Source organism: Ictidomys tridecemlineatus, chromosome 6, assembly GCF_052094955.1.
Source record: "Ictidomys tridecemlineatus isolate mIctTri1 chromosome 6, mIctTri1.hap1, whole genome shotgun sequence".
Lineage (NCBI taxonomy): Eukaryota > Metazoa > Chordata > Mammalia > Rodentia > Sciuridae > Ictidomys > Ictidomys tridecemlineatus.
The window spans coordinates 57,127,632-57,141,077 of NC_135482.1; the positions used below are offsets into that span (position 1 = coordinate 57,127,632).

Consider the following 13,446-nt stretch of genomic DNA (forward strand, 5'->3'; position numbering starts at 1 on the left):
CAAAAACAAGAATGACTTTTACATATACATAGATAAAGAAGTTAATTGAATTTTTGGTTGAAGATAATGAGTAAAGTAGCAAGTGAGTTTCAAGCACTAGATTGATTGTAACCAGAGGGAGTTAGTATATTTTGTGATCAAATGGAGAAAATTATTAAGTGAAAGTGATATCTCTAGAACTATTAACAGTGGAGGATAAGAGATTGGTTTTGGCAGTGTCTGATAAAATGACTTTTTCTTCTGGCAGTCAATACTAAGAAGGACTCGGAGTCAGCCCCAGTCAAAGGAGGCACCATGACTGACCTAGGTAAGATGGGAGCTGCAGCAAGGCAGGCATGAGGCTCCAGTAGGGCTCAGCTGCCACCTTCCCCTAACCTGACAAGGCTTTCCAATAGGACCCTCCTGCCCCTTAGTAGGCTCCAGCCTTACATCTTTCTCTCTTTCTCTTTCAGATGAGCAGGAGGATGAAGGCATGGAGACCACGGGCAAGGTGGAGCCAGTTTAGAGAGGCCCTACCTCTCTATGTGATTCTGATTTGTGATTATAAGTTCCTTCTACCACCATAGACTAATCCTAGCTGTTGCTCAAAACTCTTACCCCTTCCATGTCCTGGGGCCCATTATGCTCAACCTATCACCCATTCTTAGTGTCCACATTCCTGGGCTGTGGGAACAGCAAAGGGTTGCTGGGGGGAAGTGGGAATGCTGTGTCCAGCAGCCTCCATACTCATAGGATGAGGATGAAAGCAGTACGGGGAACAAGGGGGAGCAGACCAAGAATCCAGATCTGCATGAGGACAATGTGACTGAGCAGACCCACCACATCATCATTCCTAGCTATGCTGCCTGGTTTGATTACAACAGGTATTATCATTAGGTTCTTATTTTCCTTCTTCCAGGGATCAGTGGGTTGTTTTTTCCCCTTGCCTTATCCAAACAAATATTTTCTTCCATGAGATAGACCAGGGTGTGCTTCAGTTTTAGAAGAGCTCCTGGTTTCTTGAAAATCCTCAAGTTTCTCATTTCTTCCTAGTTTTGAACTGTTTGCCTCCCCACCTTATAGACTTTTCCTCCTTTTTGGACTTTTTTCCCTCCCCTGGCACCTTCTGAATCTATTTTGCCTTCTCTTGCAGTGTTCATGCCATTGAGCGGAGGGCTCTCCCTGAGTTCTTTAACGGCAAGAATAAGTCCAAGACTCCAGAGATGTAAGGAAATTTCAACTCATGATTTTTTTCTTCTTCCTATCCCCATTTTCATCCTTCCTTATCCAGACTGTTCAGTTAAGCAAACTTTTCTTGAACTTCATCTACCTCAGGCATTGTGCTAAGCTTATGAAAACATGATACCTGCTGTAGCCCAGCACTTAGATGCATGTTCTTTAGAAGGGTTTACCTAAGGATGATGGATATTAAAGTGTATTCTTCTGTGTAAAACAAATGCCTGTTCCAGTTGTTCTAGAGCTTCAAATTCTGTACAGGGTACAGAGCTTTTAAATCCAAAAACTAAGTATAACTGTAGCATAGGCAATAGCTTTGACTAAAGGGTAAATGTTTATTATCAGGCTGTCTCTGAGAATAGTCTTTTTGTTTTTTTGTTTTTTTAGTTGTAGATGGACACAATATCTTTATTTATTTATTTTTGTGTGGTTCTGAGGAATCGAACCCAGTGCCTCATGCATGTAAGGCAGGCCCTCCACCACTGAGTTGTAGCCCCAGCCCATATGAGAGTATATTTTGCTAGGAAAAACAAGAGAAGGAACCAAGGGAAGACCAATCTGTGAATTAAGAGATGAAGAGTGCTCAGGAGGATTTATCTCCTTTGAGGTTTGGCTATGTCAAACTGGCTTTAGATGAGATTTGGCAATTGTGCGGTTGTGGATACTTCAGAATAGATATATGATGAGGGGGATGAGAGCCAGGGGATCTACCACTGACCCACATCTCTAGCCCTTTTTATTTTTTTTGAGAAAGTGTCTTGCTAAATTGCCCAGGCTGTCTTTGAACCTGTAATCCTCCTACCTCAACCTCCCAAATTGCTGGGATTACAGGTATGCATTACTACACCTAACTTGGAGGCAGGGTCTGGCCTCCAACTTGTGGTCCTCCTGCCTCAGCCTCCTGAGTCACTGGGATCACAGGTGTGCACCACAAACAACCAGTTTTTTCCTTTTTGTAAGATATTGGGGATTGAACCCAGGGCCTTGTGCTTGCTATATAAGCACTCTGCCACTGAGCTACATCCTCAGCCTTTTTTTTTTTTTTTTTTGTACCATGAATTGAACCCAGGGGTGTTTAACTGCTGAGCCATATCCCCAGCCCTTTTTATTTTGAGTCAGGGTCTCTTTAAGTTGGGGCCTCACTAAATTGCTGAGGCTGACTTTGAACATGCCAGCCTCCTATCTCAGCCTCCCAAATTGCTGGGATTACAGGTGTGTGCCATCATGCCTGGCCATCCTCAGTCCCTCTTAAAGGCTTTCTGTATTTTGAGATGAGTATCACTAATTTTCCCAGGCTGATTTCTAACTTTTGATCCTTCTGCCTAAGCCTCCTGAATTGCTGGATTATAGGCATTAATTTAATCTTTTTTTTTTTTTTCTTGGTCCCAGGATTGAACTTGGGGCACTTGGCCACTGAGTCACATCCCCAGCCCTAATTTGTATTTTATTTAGAAACAGGGTCTCACTGAGTTGCTAATTAGCATCTTGGTGCAATTTCTGAGGCTGGCTTTGAACTCAAGATTCTCCTGTCTCAGCCTCCCAAACCTCTGGGATTACAGGCGTGAGCCACTATGCCCGGCCAGTCCTATTTTTGTATTTTATTTAGAGACAGTGTCTTACTGAGTTGCTTAGTGCCTCGCCATTGCTGAGGCTGGCTTTAAACTCATGATCCTCCTGTTTCAGCTTCTCAAGCTGCTTTGGTTACAGGTGTGTGCCACCATATGCAGCTAATATAATCTTTACATTAACCTCAGATGTGGTTACTGTTATTACCTCCAGTTTACAGATTAGGAAACTAGGGTATAAATATCTACGTCACTTGCAGGTAAATTCACAGTCAGTAAAACCGGAATCCGTATCCTTTAGTCTGGTTTTATTCTCAAACTTTACACTGTACCTTATAACAGCTACTAATTTTTGAGCTCCTACAATATATCAGACACTATACTAGTACTTTACAGACCTCTTTAATCCTCAGTGGACATTTCATTTTATAGAGCCGCGGAATCTGAGTTTCAAGAAAGAGCAGTAATTTGCCAAGACCATCATAGTAGATTGGGGATTTGAATGTAAATCTTTCTAACTTCAAAGCCTAAATTCTTTCTCTGAAATCATGCTGACAACCTGGATGCATGGATAAAAACTTCATTTTAACATCTGATTTTGGAAACAAAGGCACTTTTTCTTACTTTTAGGTTCCTTGTTCAAAAGTTGGGTAAAACATCCCCAATTATAACTAAGTTAATAGTTCATTAACCTAAAAAAATCCCACAAAGCCAAATGTGATGGTAACTTAATTAAAATCTTGTGTCAAAAAATAGAAAGGGTTGAGGATGTAGCTGGGTGTGGTGGTGCATTCCTGTAATCCTAGCAACTTGGGAGACTAAAGCATGAGGACCACAAGTGTGTGGGAATGTAGCTCACCTGTAGAACATTCTTAGGTTCAATCCCTGGTACCCTAAACAAAAAAGCAAATAAGGCTGGGCACGGTAGAGCATGCCTTTAATACTAGCAGCTCTGGAGATTGAGGCAGGAGAATCACAAGTTCAAAGCCAGCCTCAGCAATTTAGCAAGGCACTTAGCAACTCAGCAAGACCCTGTCTCTAAATAAAATATTAAAAAGGGCTGGGGTAGGAAAGATGGTAGAATGAGATGAACATCATTGCCTTAGGTACGTGTATGACTGCCCTTATGGTGTGACTCCACATCATGTACAACCAGGGAAATGAAAAGTTGTGCTCCATTTATGTACAATAAATCAAAATGCATTCTGCTGTCATGTATAACTAATTAGAACAAGTAAAAAAATAAATTTAAGAAAAAAAGGGCTAGGGATGTGGCTCAATGATTAAGAGCCCCTGGGTTCGATCCTTGTTAACCACGTAAATAAATAAGGAAAAATGTAAAAAAAAAAAGTTTGAATCCCTTGCATTTAACATATAGCAGGCACTCAGTATTTTTTTTATTTGTTCTTTTTAGTTATACTTAATGGTAGAATGTATTTTGATGTATTATACATACATGGAATATAACTTCCCATTCTTGTGACTGTACATGAGGTGGAGAGGCACTTTTTAAATACTGGCACTAGGGGCTGGGGATGTGGCTCAAGCGGTAGCGCGCTCGCCTGGCATGCGTGCGGCCCGGGTTCGATCCTCAGCACCACATACCAACAAAGATGTTGTGTCTGCCGAGAACTAAAAAATAAATATTAAAAATTCTCTCTCTCTCTCTCTCTCTCTCTCTCTCTCTCTCTCTCTCTCTCTCTCTCTCTCTCTCTCCTCTCTCACTCTCTCTTTAAAAAAAAAATTACCTTTAAAAATAAATAAATAAATAAATAAATAAATAAATACTGACACTCCAGTATTTATTGACTCAAAAAATCTACTCTTTTCCATCGTTCTCATGCAGAATGGGTCTTTAGTTTTGTTCTTGTTGCAGATTGAACCTCACACATGCTAGGCAAACATTCTACCACTGAACTACATCTTCAGCTGAGTCATTAGTTCTTATCATTTTTCCTACTCTTCAGCCCTCACCCAACATTTATTTTTCTTCTTGTTTTCTCTGTCTCTTGTAAGCTACCTGGCCTATCGAAACTTCATGATTGACACTTACCGACTGAACCCTCAGGAATATCTCACCTCTACTGCCTGCCGTCGGAACCTGGCAGGTGACGTCTGTGCCATCATGAGGTAGGTCTTGCAGCTGAGGCAAAGGGGTATGGGAGGATGTCTCCCTGTGGATGTCTTGGCAGAACTAGAGATGCCTACAAGAAACATAGGGGAACTGGCAGGAGAATACCTCTAGAGAAAGACCAAGTACAGGATAGAGGAATAAGTGACTTGAGGGATTGGAAATGTAGAATAGAAGGAGAAAGAAAAACATGTCTGTAGCTGAAAGATAGTGGTTTAGGGTTTTTATGTAGTGCTGAGGATCAAACACAGTGCCTTGCACATGTTAGGCAAGTGCTCCACCACTAAGCTACAGCCCCAACCCATGGTTCAGTTTTACTAGTTATTAGTTGGTAGTTGCTATGGAGGAGGGTCCAGGGTAGAGTGAGTGCTTAGGTGTCACTGGTGAATGATGGGAATAGAATGAACAAAAAACAGGGTAAGAGGGAGAGGCCTCCAGCCTCCTCCTCATGTACCTTTCTGACTATGCTGTGTAACACTGACTGCCTTTCTTATAGGGTCCATGCCTTCCTAGAACAATGGGGTCTTATTAACTACCAGGTGGATGCTGAGAGTCGACCAACCCCAATGGGGCCTCCACCCACTTCTCACTTCCATGTCTTGGCTGACACGCCATCAGGGCTGGTACCTCTGCAGCCCAAAACCCCACAGGTAGGGTGAGGGACTGTGGGGACAGGATAGGGGTGGGTAAGATTGGGTCTCTTTGGACTTTTCTTTTTCTGGTTTATAGGGTAATGTTTCAGGAGTGCTTTGAGGCTTCTTCCTTTTCCATGGTATGCACAGGGCCACAGGAATCAGCCCCATGTGTTTAGCATCTTCTCTCAGCCTCAGTATTTAAGGCCATGAGGACTTGCTGAGGGAGAAGAGTCACTTCATGTCCTCAGGAAGCAGACAGGCTAATGTAGGGGATGAAGCAGATAGAGAAAAATGTCTCAAAATTAGTATCTCAAAATTAATTTGTGTGAACTTTTAAAATTTTGTCATTTTCCACATTTTTTAATTTTTGCCTCATAATTATTACCACCTCCATTTTTTTTTAACATTTCCATTTCACCGAATACAAAATTTAAGAGGAGAAAGACTATGTGGCTTGCCCAAGGTCACAGAATATCAAATCTAAGATTTGAACCTAATTGTCCAGCTCCTAAGAGAACCTATAAAGGTACATGTGAATTCAAGTGAATATCATGCCAACTACCTGTGTAATTAATCATGGAGGGAGCTTGGAACAGTGGCATGAATGCCCCCATGAATGCCCAGCATTTGGTTTTGAGGCCTCCAGGGCCTTGGCCTGGCCATTTCCTGCCCAGCCTCCATGACGCCAAGCTCTGTCCCCCAGGGCCGCCAGGTTGATGCTGATACCAAGGCTGGGCGGAAGGGCAAAGAGCTGGATGACCTGGTGCCAGAGACGGCTAAGGGCAAGCCAGAGCTGGTAGGTGGGGTGCAGACCCCGCTGGGCTTCTTATTTGCCCCTTTATTGGGGGGGCCCTGCCTGGGAAGAAGAGACATGAGAGCAGAGGAGCTACAGCAGTGAGGGAGGAAGTCCCACCCAGAGCATCCCTGGCTTTGGGAAGGAAGCTCCTTCTGTCTGTTTTTTCTTTCTGTCTGCCCCTGGCTCCCTGGGGTCACCTCCACTCACCTCTTTCTTTCCCCTCCACAAATAGCAGAGCTCTGCTTCCCAACAAATGCTCAACTTTCCTGACAAAGGCAAAGAGAAACCAACAGACATGCAGAACTTTGGACTGCGCACAGACATGTACACAAAGAAGAATGTTCCCTCCAAGGTATGAGTTGTGGCTGACCTGGGGTAGAGGACCTTTCCTCCCCACAGGTCCCAGGCTCCTCTCTCCTGACCCGTCCATGTTTCTCCTGTAGAGCAAAGCTGCAGCCAGTGCTACTCGAGAGTGGACAGAACAGGAAACCCTGCTACTCCTGGAGGTAATTGGGGCAAGAAAAGGAGAATTCTGCTGCAAAAGCAAAAGTGGCTGGGGTGCCAGTCATGCTTGTGAGTGAGGAGGGCTTATAGAATCTGCTGTGAGCAGAGAAAAATTGTGCCCTGGTCCCCCCATCCCACTACCCATAGCATCTGTCCAGGAATGGCTCCAGACCAAGGATTGGAGTCATTTTACTAACTTTATATCCTTTCTTAGTGCTACTTGGAGATCCCCTTTGGACCCAGCAGAGTACTCAAAAAAACAGAACACAGAGAGCTTTGAAGCCAGCTGCCCTTAGTAGGATGGGGGTTTTGACCTTCGAGAAAGTGGCTAAGTAAATGGAGTTGTGTCTCCACCACTACCACCAGGCCCTGGAAATGTACAAGGATGACTGGAACAAAGTATCCGAGCATGTGGGAAGCCGTACGCAGGACGAATGTATCTTGCATTTTCTTCGCCTTCCCATTGAAGACCCCTACCTGGAAGACTCAGAGGCCTCCCTGGGCCCCCTGGCCTACCAGCCCATCCCCTTCAGTCAGTCGGGCAACCCTGTTATGAGCACGGTTGCCTTTCTGGCCTCTGTCGTCGATCCCCGAGTCGCTTCTGCAGCTGCAAAGTCAGCCCTAGGTATTTGGGGGTGGTGGTGACCCAGCCTTCTTAGTTTGCTTTGAAACCCTCAGAAGTTTGGCTGCCCTGCTGGCCTCAGCTTAGGAACCTGTCTAGGCTCTATTCTGGTCTTTGAAGAAAAGCTGGGCTTGTGAGGAAGCTTTCATAGGGATAGCTAGAACTGCCCACCTTGGTCATCTCAGCCTTATCTCTTCTGGGTCTTACAGAAGAGTTTTCCAAAATGAAGGAAGAGGTGCCCACAGCCTTGGTGGAGGCCCATGTTCGGAAAGTGGAAGAAGCAGCCAAAGTGACAGGCAAGGCTGACCCAGCTTTTGGTCTGGAAAGCAGTGGCATTGCAGGAACCACCTCCGATGAGCCTGAGCGCATTGGTAAGGCCTGGCAAGTTTCTAGGTTTCTCCCCTTTTCCCAAGAGTCAGAGTTACCTTGCATCCCTCTGTTGTCCCTGCTCCATGGTGGCATCAGGGCACAATTCCAGTGGGAGAATTGGTGGGGTTTTTATTTTCCCCAGGATTTCACGTTAGGGGCTTTGGCTACTACTGGTCCTCTCACTGAGATTTTGGCTGGTAAAGGGTTGTTGGAAAAGTGTCATTCGCATGCTTTGACACCTCCCCTTTCTTTACCTTTCCCCTTGGGCCTAGAGGAGAGCGGGACCGATGAGGCACGGGCAGAGGGCCAGGCCACAGAGGAAAAGAAGGAGCCCAAGGTATAGAGGGATTGACCTCGAGCTGGGAGGGGGTGCCAGGCACAGCTTGGTGGTGATGGGGAAGCTGGTGGCAAGGGCAGTCTCCTAAAGCCAGATCACCCCTGAAGTAAAAGGAGTAAAGTCAGTCCCCAGTCTAGGCCCTTTGTATAAGAGCTAGTCTCCTCAGCTCCTAATGTCTTTCTTTTCTTCTACTGGGATGTCAGGAACCCCGAGAAGGAGGGGTTGTAGAGGAGGAAGCAAAGGAGAAAACAAGTGAGGCTCCCAAGAAGGATGAAGAGAAAGGAAAAGAAGGCGACAGTGAGAAGGAGTCAGAGAAGAGTGATGGAGACCCGATAGGTAAGCCTCCCTGAATGGTGGGTGTGGGTACAGAAAAAGATGTAAAGGTATAGGACTAACGCAGGTCTTGTCCTGGTCCAGTTGACTCTGAGAAGGAGAAGGAACCAAAGGAAGGACAGGAGGAAATATTAAAGGAAGTGGTGGAGTCGGAGGGGGAAAGGAAGACAAAGGTGGAACGGGATATTGGTGAGGGTAACCTCTCCACTGCTGCCGCTGCTGCTCTGGCTGCCGCTGCAGTGAAGGCCAAGGTGAGACCAGTTCCCAAAGATTCTGAGAAGAAGTGGCCCACTTCTCTAATCATTTCGCTTAGAGGAAGTCCTTCCTTGCTCATCCCTTAAACAATTTTATTTTCTGTTTTATTCTGAGAGTTAGTCATCTCTAAGCATTTTAAAGCTCTTAATATTGGGCCTGTTTCCAGCTCTGCATTTGACTTTGTCTAATCCTTATCACTCTATTTTTCATGCTGTTTTTTTTTTTTTCTAAGGTTTATTTATTGTTGTTGTAGTTGGACACGATACCTTCATTTTATTTATTTATTTTTACGTGGTGCTGAGAATTGAACCCAGGGCTGCACACATGTGAGGCAATCACTCCACCGCTGAGCCAAAACCCCAGCCCCTCTTCATGCTGTTTTAAAAAAAAAAAAAAAAAAAAATCAAGCCTGGGTTGTGACCACAGAAATTAGGGTGGGATTATTCGTTTATTTGTTTTGGTACTGGAGATTAACCTAGGAGTGCTTTGCCACTAAGCTACATACCCAATTCATTTTATTTTTTATTTTGAGATAGTGTCTCACTAAATTGCTAATGCTGGCCTTAAACTTGTGACCTTCCTGCCTCAGCCTCCTGAGTCGCTCGGATTATAGGCATATGCCACTATGCCCAGCCAAGTTCATTCTTAAACCTACCAGCAACCACCCTACCCTGTCTCCCCAGAAACGTCTGCAGCTAGGTTCTCCCCTTGACATATTATACCACCCCTCCTTGTCTAGCACTTGGCTGCTGTTGAGGAAAGAAAGATCAAATCTTTGGTGGCCCTGCTGGTGGAGACCCAGATGAAAAAACTGGAGATCAAACTCCGGCACTTTGAGGAGCTGGAGACAATAATGGACCGGGAGCGGGAAGCAGTGAGTAGCCTCCCCTAGGGGGTCATCAGGAGCTTGGAACCACATCTAGAGACTGAACTGGGTGTGAGAGAGAAAAAGGAGGAGAGAGGGAGAGGGAGAGGGAGAAACAGTAGGGTAGAAAGCCTGAGAATGATAAGGCTCTAAAGCAAAAGGGAGAGCAGCAGGTCAAGGCAGAGAGAGCCAGTCTCAGGCAATCAAGGAAAAGTGGCCTCATACATGAAGCTGTAGACTGAGGTCCTACAAAAGTCAGCTCCATGGAACAGAGATGCCAGTCAGGCTTTTTGGTTGCTGCATCTCCAGGTCCTAGAACAGAGTTTGGTTTGCCCCATAGTAGACTCAATAAATCTTTATCAAGTTATTGAATGGGTTGGAGAGATGATGAGAGGTTGGGGATTTCAGATTCAAAACATGAACTTGGAAAGGGAATGGGCCAGACAGGTTATTGAACCAATTTGTTTCTGAAAGGACTTTAAAAGAAATAGAAGATAGGGATCCTACCCTCAGAATTTTAGTTGGAGACATCAAATGTATGATAAGGAGACATCTGAAACAGTTAACAATGCTTAAAGTATCTGGCCAGTTCAAATTGAGAGGTTTCGTATCCAGTATATAGGCCTGAGAAATCACAGAATAAAGTCAAAGCTCAGAGGCTAGTGAATTGAGCTCAGATGGCTTCTTAAAAATAGTAAGTTTCTAGCCAGTTTTGGAGGAAGAAAAGAACTTCAGTTGAAAAGAACTGGAAACATTTGCCAAATCAAGGTAATAGTAAGTTAAAAGTTTGGGAGTTGAAATGAGCCAGGGCTACCACCAGAGTGACTAGAATGCAGTAAGAAGTGATGTGGGCAGCAAGGAGTCAAAAAAGGTCATGGAATTTACAGGAGGTGAAATGGGCGGGGACAGAGGAAGCACAGGGTTAGATTTGGGGAAGCACCAGCATGGAGATGGGATCTCTGAGAAAGCAGAGAGTGAGACATTTGCCTAGGGGTCATATGAAAAGCCAATAAGAACATTGAATTGCCACTGGCAGCTGGAGTATCAGAGGCAGCAACTCCTGGCAGACCGACAAGCCTTCCACATGGAGCAGCTGAAGTATGCGGAGATGAGGGCACGGCAGCAGCACTTCCAGCAGATGCACCAACAGCAGCAGCAGCCACCACCAACCCTGCCTCCAGGCTCCCAGCCTATACCCCCCTCAGGGGCTGCTGGGCCACCCACAGTTCATGGCCTAGCTGTGGCTCCAGCCTCTGTGGCCCCTGCTCCTACTGGCAGTGGGGCCCCTCCTGGAAGCTTGGGCCCTTCTGAACAGATTGGGCAGGCAGGACCAACAGCAGGGCCACAGCAGCCACAACCAACTGGAGCCCCCCAGCCTGGGGCAGTCCCACCAGGGGTACCCCCCCCTGGACCCCATGGTAAGTGGTAGGTTTGGGAACTGGCTCACCAGGAGCCAGGTGAACATCACAGTTGCCTGCAGAGGGAAGACATGATGGGCCTAGAGATAATGGATTAGCTTTTTCTTATAGATGGTCCTACTTCTATTATGTCCTTAAGCCAGCAGGCATTTCTCCCCAAACCCAGACCTTTGGAATTTTGTTCTAAGAGGTACCCTTTATTCTAGTGTCAGGAAAATGGAACGTGGCACCAAGCAGTGGCTAGAGTGTCCTTGTTGTGAAAGTGAATAGGTGAGTGAGATTTTACTCCTCTAACCTTCCTCTCTCTTCATTGCCAGGCCCCTCACCGTTCCCCAACCAACAAACTCCTCCCTCAATGATGCCAGGGGCAGTGCCAGGCAGCGGGCACCCAGGCGTGGCGGGTAATGCTCCTTTGGGTTTGCCTTTTGGCATGCCGCCTCCTCCTCCTCCTGCTCCATCCATCATCCCATTTGGTAGTCTAGCTGACTCCATCAGTATTAACCTTCCCCCTCCTCCTAACCTGCATGGGCATCATCACCATCTCCCGTTCGCCCCGGGCACACTCCCCCCACCTAACCTGCCTGTGTCCATGGCGAACCCTCTACATCCTAACCTGCCGGCGACCACCACCATGCCATCTTCCTTGCCTCTCGGGCCGGGGCTCGGATCCGCCGCAGCCCAGAGCCCTGCCATTGTGGCAGCTGTTCAGGGCAACCTCCTGCCCAGTGCCAGCCCACTGCCAGGTGAGAAGGGGCTAAGAGGGGAGAAGGGTGAGGGAGAGGGGTCCACATGGGGGGAGGGAAGGTTGGTGCGGAAGGGGTCAGGTACTAGAATTTCCACAATCTTTATTTGAATACTCTGGTAAAATTAGAATGCAGGAGGAAGGGCCTTTCTGGCTGTCCTCTACCATTCCCCAACCTGGCAGCTGCCAACTCTGGGATGACGTTGGGGCCTTTCACTGGTGGGTCACGGAGGAGTCCTGTGGCAGAGAGCATCTCAGTCGTAAACTTGAAACACAGCTGTCTGTTTGCATGATGATTAGCATCCCTTTGCTTGTTCCCATCACATTCAATGCCCCATTTAGAGTTCCTTTGGGGCAAGAGATGACTTAGGGTATTATCAGTTTTTCCAATGGTGAGGTAGAAGAGGGTTTTGGGAAAAGGAAGTTGTACACTGTGGGTACCTCATTCATCTACCCACCCACTGCATGCCCTGCCTGGTTGGTTGTATGTGGAACCTGGGTCTATATCCCTCTCAGCTGCTTATCCCAACTGATTCCTCTTCCTTTTCTCCACAGACCCAGGCACTCCCCTGCCTCCAGACCCCACGGCCCCAAGTCCAGGGACAGTCACCCCTGTACCACCTCCACAGTGAGGATCCAGCCAGACATCTTTCCCCCTTGCCCCCCACGGAGATCACAGTTCCAGGAACAGCCCTTCCCCACTGGGACCCTTCCCCAGATGGAGAGTTCATCACTACGTAAGGAAAGCTCCTCCTGCCCCTCCACAGCCCCTTCCATGCCCAGCAGAGGCATGTACTTTTATATTGGATTATTCAAGGACTTCTGTTTAAAAGATGTTTCTAATGTCTGGGAGAGAGGATAGGATGGGATTGCTGCCCTCAAAGGAAGGAAGGGCAGGGGAAGGGTGTTTATACAAGGTTCTACTTAACCACTTCTAAGGGTGCACCCCCCTTAAAACTATTGCATTTTTTTACAGATAAAAAAAAATTAAGCCCTTCAAAAGGAAGATTTTAAAAAGCCACATTGGAGCTCCCTTTAGCTCACTAAAAAACAACCAACTTTTACATTTTTTTGAGGGGGGAGGTTAAGTTTTAAGAAAGGGAAATTACGGTTCTAAGGGGAGCTCTGGGGATGGAGTAAGGTTCCAAACCTTTCGCCCCAAGCCCCTTGGGAATAACTGAGTCAGCTCCCCTCACCCACTGCCTGATCATTCGTACCCATTCTCTCCTGCTTCCTCAAAGTGGCTGTTTAGGCCGCCCTAACTCAGCCACTGATCCCTTTCCCTCTGAATGTCAGTTTCGTGTTTGTTTTAAAAGTCACCTGCTTAGTTGATGTCAGCGTATGTGTATTTGGTGGGTAAATAATTTTGGGGGGGGACTCCTGTGGTAGGTAAGAGAAGAAGGGCGCTAGGAGCTGTTCTTCCTCCCTTCTCCGAGTTGTATCCATAAGCTTCTACGAGGTATGGAAGGGGGAGCTGTAAGACAATGGGAACTTTTTAAAACCTGAAGATTTCGAAAAGCACTTAATCACCTCCTTCTTAAGACTTGTCTGGGGCACTCCCAAACTCTGCCCGCTCCCACCAAGACTGGCAGACCTCACTAATAGGGTTTCTCCAGATGAGGACCCAGGTTTGGGAACATCACAGCTTGGCTTTGCTCC

The 13,446-nt window shown here is 46.4% G+C and overlaps 1 protein-coding gene across 8 annotated transcripts in view; it reads left to right on the forward strand.

Annotated features, from left to right (window-relative positions):
- The window catches only part of Smarcc2 (SWI/SNF related BAF chromatin remodeling complex subunit C2), a 23,018-nt gene extending 9,899 nt beyond the window's left edge, over positions 1-13,119 (forward strand). The window contains exons 12-30 of one of the 8 annotated variants that reach the window (XM_078053323.1): positions 248-307; positions 453-490; positions 733-863; positions 1,133-1,204; positions 4,797-4,910; positions 5,408-5,561; positions 6,250-6,342; positions 6,575-6,694; positions 6,786-6,848; positions 7,213-7,471; positions 7,678-7,839; positions 8,110-8,174; positions 8,378-8,510; positions 8,592-8,758; positions 9,502-9,636; positions 10,664-11,045; positions 11,363-11,446; positions 11,723-11,788; positions 12,343-13,119. In XM_078053323.1, coding sequence (XP_077909449.1) covers positions 248-307; positions 453-490; positions 733-863; positions 1,133-1,204; positions 4,797-4,910; positions 5,408-5,561; positions 6,250-6,342; positions 6,575-6,694; positions 6,786-6,848; positions 7,213-7,471; positions 7,678-7,839; positions 8,110-8,174; positions 8,378-8,510; positions 8,592-8,758; positions 9,502-9,636; positions 10,664-11,045; positions 11,363-11,446; positions 11,723-11,788; positions 12,343-12,419 — 2,375 coding nt within the window. In that variant the 3' untranslated portion in view covers positions 12,420-13,119. Of the gene's footprint in view, positions 1-247; positions 308-452; positions 491-732; positions 864-1,132; positions 1,205-4,796; positions 4,911-5,407; positions 5,562-6,249; positions 6,343-6,574; positions 6,695-6,785; positions 6,849-7,212; positions 7,472-7,677; positions 7,840-8,109; positions 8,175-8,377; positions 8,511-8,591; positions 8,759-9,501; positions 9,637-10,663; positions 11,046-11,362; positions 11,789-12,342 lie in introns of all 8 variants that reach the window. The other 7 variants (XM_078053324.1, XM_078053319.1, XM_078053325.1 and 4 more) reach the window with 7 other exon arrangements.
- The last annotated feature ends 327 nt before the right edge of the window (positions 13,120-13,446 follow it).